This window comes from Saimiri boliviensis, chromosome 8, assembly GCF_048565385.1.
Source record: "Saimiri boliviensis isolate mSaiBol1 chromosome 8, mSaiBol1.pri, whole genome shotgun sequence".
Lineage (NCBI taxonomy): Eukaryota > Metazoa > Chordata > Mammalia > Primates > Cebidae > Saimiri > Saimiri boliviensis.
The window spans coordinates 9,314,461-9,324,128 of NC_133456.1; the positions used below are offsets into that span (position 1 = coordinate 9,314,461).

Sequence of the window (9,668 nt, forward strand, 5' to 3'; positions counted from 1 at the left end):
GAACTACAGTGCTGGAATAGAGAACTGAGTCCTAAACCAGGGGAAGATGAGACCTAGAAGAGGGAGGTGGTAATCTGACTGGAGGGTGAGGAGGAAGAGAGCCTGGCACAGATGGGGCGTCTGTAGGGGTGCTGTTGAATAACTGAGAGCAGCTGACTGAAGCCCGAAGGGGGGGGCACTTCTCCCTGGGCAGATGGAAGGTCTGGGGCAGGGACCTCTGGCAGAAGGGCTCCTGACCACCCTATCCTAAGGTGGGTCAGTGACTTCCTACTTCCCCAGTTCCACAACATCGTACTCTGAGCTTGGCATTTGAGGCTTCTCTTGGCAGGGTCCTGTACTCCCAACCCCTCCTTACACGTTGCACCCCTATTCCAGAGAGGCTGAGTTAAAGGCAGGGGCTATCTTGGGCAAGCCACCCACCACTCTTCCGGAGCCTCAGCTTCCTTATCTGGAAGGTAGGGGTCATAGCACGTGCCCCCCTGGTTGGATGGGAGCTTGAGCTGCTGTGTTGCAGGGGCTTCGCCTGGGGCCCACTACTTTGTGGCTCCTGTCCTGCCCTGGGCTCATGCTTTCATTCATTCCAGAAACCTTTTCAGAGTCCCTTGGGGAGTGTGGGGGCAGGAGGGAAAGAAACCTGGTTCTTGTAGCACTTAATCTGCTCCCTGCCCTGAGCTGAGGACACAGGGACTCAGGCCAGCCTGACATCACTGGGCCCAGAGGAGGGGCTGGAGGATACTACACGCAGGGGTGGGCTGGGCTGGCTGGGAATGCGGCCTAGGGGGGCAGGACTATTTAAGTCGTGGGCCGGCTGGCAACCCCAGCAGGCTGTCCTGTGAGCCGCCAGCATGGATGACATCTACAAGGCTGCGGTGAGGGACAGGGCTGGGTAGGGCTGGGGTGGGCAGGCCCACTGGGGGCTTGCTCAGCTCAGAATGGGGGGCTGTAGCCCAGGGAAGCAGTGGGGACCCAGAAGAGAGCCTCTGCACCTTCAACCCAGGCCCTCACAGGGACAGTGGTTCTGATGTTTGAGGATGCAGAAGGGGTAGGGGCTCAGCGTCTGAAGGGAAGCTGGTGTTTGAAGATGCAGAAGGGGTGGGAGTTGAGGCACGCAGGGTGGTGGAGGAGGTCACTGCTTTCAGCATCATGTCTCACTCTGTTTCCAAGTGTCTGTGGTCTGTGGCACTGTCTCTCAGACACATCTCTGCATTTGTCTCTGGGCATCTTTGCCTTTCTCTTTTCATCGCTCTTCCTCCTAAGCTGTCTCTATGAGTCTCTGTGACTGTCTCCCTGTCCCCAACCTCCATTTCTGCCCCTCACATTCTGCTTCTCACACACGCACAATCTGCCACCCAACTCCAGCCCTTTGGCTGGTTGAAGATGCTTTGGAGGGTGGAGGGTGTGCGAGGAGGGGCCTGAGTCCTGGGCTGGAGATGGGGCTTTGAAGTTCCAGGCAGGGAAGTTTTGGACATGAGGGAGAACCAAGGGAGAAGGAACAGAACTGCGGCCCCAGCCCCATCGTGTCTGGCAGGCTCGGGGCTCAGTGGCTTCGCTAGGGGTGAGAATGAGGGAATGAGGGCTAGGGAGTGGTCACCCCAAGCCCCTGCAGCCTCCTGGGTCACTGAGGGATTTCAGATGCTGTTACATCCCTCGATGGTGGTGACCTCCCACTACCCCAGAGCAAGGACATCCTGGCCTGGATAGCTGTCCCAGGGGAACCCCTCCCTCAGTCTCGCTCACTTCTGGGCAGGGAAGGGCTACAGCCAGCTCTGGGGGCATGCCTGCTTATCCTGTGGGAGTCCATGAAGCTAGGGTGGGGGCAGCCCTCCATCCAGTGCCCATACAAGGCCTGGCGGAGCTGGGGACTAATTTTGGCTCCTGAGGCGGCACTAGCAGGCCAGGGGGCCAGATAACACCGCCCCACCCCCTGCATGCCAAAGTCCCCAGAACAATCACCAGGTTTAACTTTGTTCCTCGTTAAAAATAGCCCAGTGGCCACCGTGGTCAGGTTACAGCGGGTAGCTTGCCTACCCCCACGTTGGTTTATTGTCCCAACTTGAGGGACAGCTGTTCCTTGGGCCACCCAGCTTGAGTTTCATCAGGGGCCAAAAGGGTATTGAGTGGTCACTGACTATTGTTACTGAGGGTCACCTTGGCCCTGAAGAGGGTGCCCACCTGTCACACTGGCCCTGAGCCCAGTCTTAGGCTAGCTGGGGCACATCAGGGCTTTAGCGGGAGGGAGGGAGGACTGAGACCTCTGCTCTGTGGCCTGGAAATAGCTTGCCTTCCCTGGCTCCAGCTCTCACCTGTGGAATGGGTTGGTTTCAGCAGCAGCAGCTATGCGTGAGGCTGAGCCCTGAGAGTCCCTTTCCTTTCTAGGTAGAGCAGCTGACAGAAGAGCAGAAAAATGGTGAGAACCCTATCACACATGCGGGAGACCAGCAGGCTAGGCTGGGAGACCAGGCTGGGGAATGTGGGGACCCCTTACTGAAAGAGGACCCCAGACGGGAGACCAAAGGCTAGGTCCCTCTTGCTCTGATCTCAGAGAGGTCTCCAAGGGAGGTGGGCAGGTTGGCAGGTGGCCCCAGGGGTCTGGCCCTCTGAGGTGCTGGCTATTGAGCCGTGGCTACTGTGCCCCCCAACCCCTGAACACAGAATTCAAGGCAGCCTTCGACATCTTCGTGCTGGGCGCTGAGGATGGCTGCATCAGCACCAAGGAGCTGGGCAAGGTGATGAGGATGCTGGGCCAGAACCCCACCCCTGAGGAGCTGCAGGAGATGATCGACGAGGTGGACGAGGATGGTGAGCCCCTCCTCCCCAGGCTCCAGAGGAAGCCCAGCCGGCTGGGGGCTGGGATGCTGGCTCTGCTTAGCCGGAAGTGATTTAGCCCCTCCAAGCCTCTGTTGCTTCATCTATAAAATAGGCATAATGGCCACAGAAGCCTGGCATTTGGTGTGAGGATGCAAATGCCAGGCTTCTGTGGCCACTCTTTGGGCTTGAGTCACTTGCAGTTTCCAACCTGGCCTCTGTAACCACCATGCCACCCGCCCCCCAGGCAGCGGCACAGTGGACTTTGATGAGTTCCTGGTCATGATGGTTCGGTGCATGAAGGACGACAGCAAAGGGAAATCTGAGGAGGAGCTCTCTGACCTCTTCCGCATGTTTGACAAGTGAGCATGTGACCCTTGACCTCTGATCCTGACCCTCACTCAAGCCCAGCTGGAGATAGGAGGGCAGTCTCAGATTCTAGGCCTGGGGGACCCTGCAGCCTCTGCTTGATGGGGAAGAGGGATGCCCCATCTCCCAGCGTCCCTGCTCTGCCTAGGGGGCATGGTTGTGCTGCCTCATGCCCTCCCTGCAGCCCTACCCTGGGCCCCCTCCACACAGAAACGCTGATGGCTACATTGACCTGGAGGAACTGAAGATGATGCTGCAGGCGACAGGCGAGACCATCACGGAGGACGACATTGAGGAGCTCATGAAGGATGGAGACAAGAACAATGACGGCCGCATCGACTATGACGGTAAGCGGGTGGGTGGGCTGACCCCCTGCCTCTGTGCCCTGCCAGCCCCACCCCTGACCCACACCTGCCCCTCTTTCCACAGAGTTCCTGGAGTTCATGAAGGGTGTGGAGTAGACGCTGACCTTCACCCAGAGCTGCCCATGCCCAGGCTTCAACATCAGCCGAGTCCTGGGGCTGGGGAGCGGGTCGGGGTCCCAGGACCTGAGTCTGGTCATGTTCTCAACCCCAGATCCCTCGACTCCCTCCCCAGCCCCTTCCTGGGGGATGCAAATAAAGCCTGCTCCCTGGAGGCCTGCTGTCTGGCTCTGGTGTCCCCGGGCCATGGACTTCTCCCCAGGGCCCACTCTTACCCAAGGGCCACTTCCTTCCCTGTCCCAGGCACGGTGACTGCAGAGCCTGGTACCTGACCGCGGCTCCACACTGCCTTCTGCGGCGGGTGACATGAGATTGGAGACTGCTGTGTGGCATGCCCTCTATAACTCCTCATGCCCAGGTCCTATCTCCTGGGAGTCAGCATCTGGAGTCTGGGGGTGTCTAAAACCTACATTTTAACAAGTTCCTGGGGGTCATCACTTTGGTCAACCACTCTGGCAGCCTAGGAGTCCTCTACTTGGAGAGAGGGTTCACTGTGGTACACAGCTAGGCCCTGGGTGCTCTCTGGCACAGCAACCACCCACTGCCTCTCAGCCATGGCTGGAGTGGAGCTGAGCCTGTGCGGTCCCTGCAGGCCCACAGTGCCAGTCCACCTGCCCTCTGACTTATATTTCCTGCCAGCAGCATTGACTCCCAGGGACAGAGGGGCACGGACTCGGCTCTACCTCCCCTCACCTGTTTGACAGGTGAGGACTCTGTGGCCCAGAGAGGTGCAGGGAGCTGTCAAGGTCATCCACTGAGTGTGGGAGAGAGCAGAGCCACCTGGCTGCCAGCCAAGGGCCCTGTTGGCTGGGCCGCGTCCAAATGGGCCTGATTTCCAGTTCCTTTGAACCTCAGAGGCTTGCTTCCTGTGGCCCAGTCTCTCTCCCTGACAGGGACGGAGGCCCAAGGGCCTGGCAGCTCTCAGCTTAGTGGGAGCACCCAGTCCAGAGCTGCAGCCAGACAGTGATGCTGCCTCAGGGTCACGAGCATTGGGGGCTGCAAGGAAGTGGAGGTGTCAGCGGCGGTGCTCGCAGGAGGGACAGCTGCCAGCAGTGCGCAGGCTGCAGCCAGAATGCTGCCAGCTGTCCTTGCCCCACCCAGCCACTCCACTCTCTCTGCACCTGTGCCCCAGCCTTGGCATTCCCCAGACAGGCCCGGCATTCCAGAGATGGTCTTGGAATTCTAAAGATGCCTCTCGTGGAGGCCAGAGCTAGCAAGAGCTTTCTGGACTCTGGAGAGACCTGAGGGGAGAGGAGAGGAGTCCCTTCAGGCCTGCTCTTGAGCTGGAGAACTGGGGACCTCTGCAGACACCCGGAGTGACCCAAGAAGGGCGACATCCCAGGAGAGAAGGAAAGGCCACATTGAGCAGCACCACCAGCCAGTGTGCCACTCAGTGGTTCATTCATATACCTACCATGTGCCCAGCGCAGGGCTGGATGCTGGGGCGTCACAGTGAGGCCCAGTCCCTAATCTGATGAAATTTTTTTTTCTTTTTCTGAGACAGACTCTTACTCTGTCACCCAGACTGAAGTGCAGTGGCATGATCTTGGCTCACTGCAACCTCCGTCTCCCAGGCTCAGGTGATTCTTATGTCTCGGTCACCTGAGTAGCTGGGATTACAGGCCCCTGGCATCATAGCCGGCTAATTTTTTATTTTTAGCAGAGACAAGGTTTCACCATGTTTCCCAGGCTGATCTTAAACTCCTGAGCTCAAGTGGTTCGCCTGCCTTGGCCTCCCAAAGTGCTGGGATTACAGGCGTGAGCCACTGTGCCCAGCCAATCTGGTGGAGTTTTAAGGAGATGAGTACAGTGGGAAAACCAGCACGGGCTAGAGTGGAGACTGGAGGCACGGTGGGCCCATGAGTGAGAGTGGTCTGGGAAAGCTCCCTAGAGGAGCTGACACTGTTGAGATCCGGGGGAACCACAGGGAACCAGCCATGGGGAGAGACTGGGAAGATCTCAGGAGCAGAAAGGCAGTGTTGGGCTGGAAGCCAAGCCCCACCAGTCTTGGGAGACATGAGCAGTGCCAGGCCTCTTGAGGACCCAGTTTATATGAGGGGTGAGGGCTGCAGAGGACAGAAGGGGTGGGAGAGAGGGAGCCAGGAGCTGGCCTGAAGTGGGGGCAGGCTCTGGGCAAGAAAGCCTGGTGGCTCCCAGTACAGTGGGGTGCTGGGGAGAGAGGGCTAGGGGTGCACGGATTCAAGGCACATTTTGGAACTAGAATGGACTGCATTTGCTGAAGGCCTGAATGTGAGGGGTGAGAAGGTAGAGAATCCAAAATGACCCTTAGCTTTTTGGCTCAGCTGCCATTTCCTGAGGTACGGAAGCCTGGAGGAGGCACAGGTTCAGCCTCGGGGTATGGGGAGGTGAAGGCCACTTCCCAACACTAGGCCTTAGTAGGGTTTTTTGTTTTTTTCTTTTCATTTTGAAATTCCAGACTTGCAAAAATAGTACAAAGAATTCCCATTTACAGGTCCCCAGCTTCCCTAAATGTTAACGTTTTAAGCAAAGAAGGATCAAATAGGGAAAATGAATGTTAACATGAAGCCGTTCATGAATCTGCAGAGTTTATGGAAGTTCTGTCAGTTGTCCTACGTTCTTGTCCTGGAGACGAGCCAACCTCAGACGGCACTAGCCTCACTAGTCCTCCTGTCTCCTTACTCCCCACCAACCTGTGACGGGCCTGTGTTTCCTCATCACATCTGAAGAGCTCAGGCCCGTTATCTTGCAGACTCTCACTTACGTTGGCTTTGTCCAGACTAGATTCCTTTTTGGTGGTTGATCACGAGAAAGATGGAGTGTTTGTTGGTTTGTTTGAGACACGTCTTGCGATGTTGCCCACGCTGGAGTGCAGTCACAGGATCGTGGCTCACAGCAGCTTTGATCTCTTGGGCTCAAGCAATCCTCACACCACAGCCTTCCAAGTAGCTGGGACGACAAATGGGTGCCACCGTGCTTGGCAAATGTTTATATTTTTAGTAGAGATGAGGTCTTCCTGTGTTACCCAGACTGGTCTCAGATGCCTGGGCTCAAGCAGTCATCAGGCTTGGGCCTCCCAAAGTGCTGAGATTACAAGCATGAGCTGTTGTGCCTGGCCTGGAGGGTTTTTTGGTTTTTTTTTTTTTTTTGGTCTGTGTCAAAGTTGAGATGCCCCAGAGACAGGCTGATGGTAAGGTCAAAGCAAGACAGGAGCTAAGGGAAGGGGCAGAGTGAGCCCTGTGAACGTAGATGCCATCAGAGTAGGAAGCCGTTTCCTGGCCGTGGTCACAAACAAGGGCCCTGGGTTGAAAGTTTGTGGATAGGTGGCATCCTGCGTGGGCAGGCCGGGAGAGTGCCCTGGGAGCCAAGAGGGAAGGAAGAGGCATGGGTGACAGCTGATGTCCCCAGGATTTGGGAACTTGCAGGCCCCGAGGCATTGGCCGCCTGAGCAAGAGGGTTTCCGTGGAACAGAGGGATGGGAGCCAGACAGGAGTGAGCTGAGATACAGGGGTAAAGGCGGGTGTGGGCAACACCCCAGGGAACAGAGAAAGGGGCCCGAGCTCAGGCAACGTGGGGTCCAGGGAAGCTTGTTTAAGAAGGGGCAAGGAAAAAAAAAAAATCTGCTGGGTGTGGTGGCTCAAGCCTGTAATCCCAGTACTTTGGGAACTGAGGCAGGCAGATCACCTGAGGTCAGGAGTTCGATACTGGCCTGACCAACACGGTGAAACCCCATCGCTATTAAAAAAAAAAAAAGGGGATAAGGGAGAGCCTTGTATGCTGGTGGAATCAGCCCAGTGAAACAGGAACAGGGCCGCGTGAGGGGCAGGGCAGCTCTGCAGCAGGCCGGTGGCTCCTGGGCCCCTGGGCAGTGTCTGCAAGGGCCTGGCTCTAGAGCCAGTCGCAGGCACAAGCTGGGCCAGGACAAAGAGGGGGCTCAAGGCAAAGAGGGGCAGGCAGACAGTCCTCAGTGAGTGAAAGATGTGGCAGTGGCAGTGCGGAGCTGCTGATGGTAATGTTCAGAGGAAGGGATTTTCCATGTAGACAGGCAAAGGGTCACACCCATATTGGTGGTGACCTGGAGGGTGGGTAGCTGAGGTGGACAATGACTGACAATGAGGAGGACAGTGACCCAGGGGACTGGGAGGAACCCAGGGGATGTGGGCTGTTGATGGGACTGGGGAGGGGAAGAGAGTGAAGCCCTCTGTGAAGGAAACAGGAGAGTGGCTGGGCCAGCTACAGAGAGGGTGCATCTTGGGGGCAGGCTGCTGCCTCAGACAAGGGCCACGTGTGCTCGGGTTGAAGGGAGTAAGGACGGTCAGGAAGGGGCAGTGGGAGAAGGAGGGCTCTGCCGTGTCCTGGCTCTCTCTTCATTAGCTGTAGGGGAGGGGGACAGGTCCCGGGACAGGTGGAGATGAATGGCCCTGCTTACAGATGGAAATCCCAGAGGACACTGTGGGAGGGCTGGGGTCGGGAGGTAGGAGCTGTGAAGGATGGCCGATGGGAGGTGGCGGGGATGAGGGTTCACCCTCTGCAAGCAGCTGGAGGTGCGTAGGGGTGGAGGGGGTATGGTATTGTCCCAATATCCCTGTTCCATCCATGAAATTGGTGGGGAAAGGACTGGGGACATCCATTCCTTCCAGGCATACCCACTCCAGAATTCAGGCTGGGAGAGGCTGGGCTGTGACCCTCCACATACCCACCTGGTGGCACCTGCTGCATGAACACGTACTTCACATAGGTGTCAGCCCAGCTCACCATCTCCCACCAGTACATGGCATTTTGCACCCTGCATGCATCACCTAGTTCTGCCTGTTTCACTGCGTCCTCTCTGTTTCTGGGCTGGGTCATCCTTTGCTTGGATAGTGCTTCCTCCATGAAGCCTCCCTTGATTTCCTCCATCAAAAGCAATCACTGGAGCATCTTCTATTGCTTCTACTTCTTTATATTGTGGTTGCCTGGTTACTGCTAGCATCCTCAAGAGGCTGTGGTTTCTGCTGGGTGGCCCTGCTACCCCAACACAGGGCCTGACACAACGAGCAGTTCTGGGGTCTCCTGCAGTTTCCTCTTTGTCCACTAGATGGCACACAAAGTCCGTGTCAGGGCCTATTGTTCCACTAATTCACAGCACACCTGGTGTCTCCCACCTGCAGCTGGCAGGTGGAGGTGGGGGTTGCTTCAGAGATGATCCTTATCCCCTGCCCCTCAGCCTGGAAAACTGAGTCCCAGAGAGGGAAAGGATCTGACTGAGGCCACATATGTTAACAGGAGAGTTCGGACTCCCAGCCTGCCACAGGCTCTTTCCGCAGCGTGGAGCAGGCTGCCCCCACACCCTGCCCCAATAGACCCAGGCCTCCCTGCAGCCCCTGCTGGGCGTCTGGCTGAGCTGAGACCCCAGGGTGGGCTGGCAGGCTGAGGAATGTTTGGCCGCCTGCCTGTCGCTGGTGGCTACACGCTAGCTGAAGGGCTCCCAGCTCAGTCTCCAGTTAGCTTGGGCAGTGCGCTGGACACACCTCCCCAGGGAAACAGAAGCAGGAGCACTCCATCCTGGGAAGTTCCCTCGGCATGGGGTCCTCAAACACCTGCCTAGGACATGGAGCCGCTTGGGCTGGGAATGACCCCCCACCCCTAGCCAGGGGAGCTGGGGAGTCTGGCTCAGGTTTCCGGGGAATAGAACATCCTGGAATTGGGGCAGGGCCAGTTTGGAGGGGTCTCTGCTGTGGGCACTGGAGGGTCAGAGAACAAGGCAGAGCCCAGCTAGGCCCCTACTCAGCCCATCAACCTTGACCTCTGATCCCTGACCTCGCTTCCAGGCTCTCTCCCACCTTGTCACTTTGCTGGAGCCAGAGGACCTGAATGTGTGGACATCTCTCTGTGCACACTGTCCACGCCCCAGCTGGGAAGGCCTTCCTGATGGGGAACTGGCCAGGATGACACAAAGGCATGCGCCGGGCCAGCGAGGCAGAAGGAGAAGCGGCCTCACCTGGCTGAGCTTCCTCTTTTCTTCTGCCTCTGAATTCACCCACCTCAGCCACA

General features: G+C 57.5%; 1 protein-coding gene across 1 annotated transcript; it reads left to right on the plus strand.

Annotated features, from left to right (window-relative positions):
* The first annotated feature begins 765 nt into the window (after positions 1 to 765).
* Positions 766 to 3,810, plus strand: TNNC1 (troponin C1, slow skeletal and cardiac type). The gene is made up of 6 exons (XM_003936583.4): positions 766 to 869; positions 2,377 to 2,407; positions 2,653 to 2,799; positions 3,053 to 3,167; positions 3,385 to 3,521; positions 3,604 to 3,810. Exons 1-6 carry the CDS (start codon positions 846 to 848, stop codon positions 3,633 to 3,635), a joined length of 486 nt encoding a protein of 161 aa, XP_003936632.1. The 5' UTR covers positions 766 to 845; the 3' UTR covers positions 3,636 to 3,810.
* The last annotated feature ends 5,858 nt before the right edge of the window (positions 3,811 to 9,668 follow it).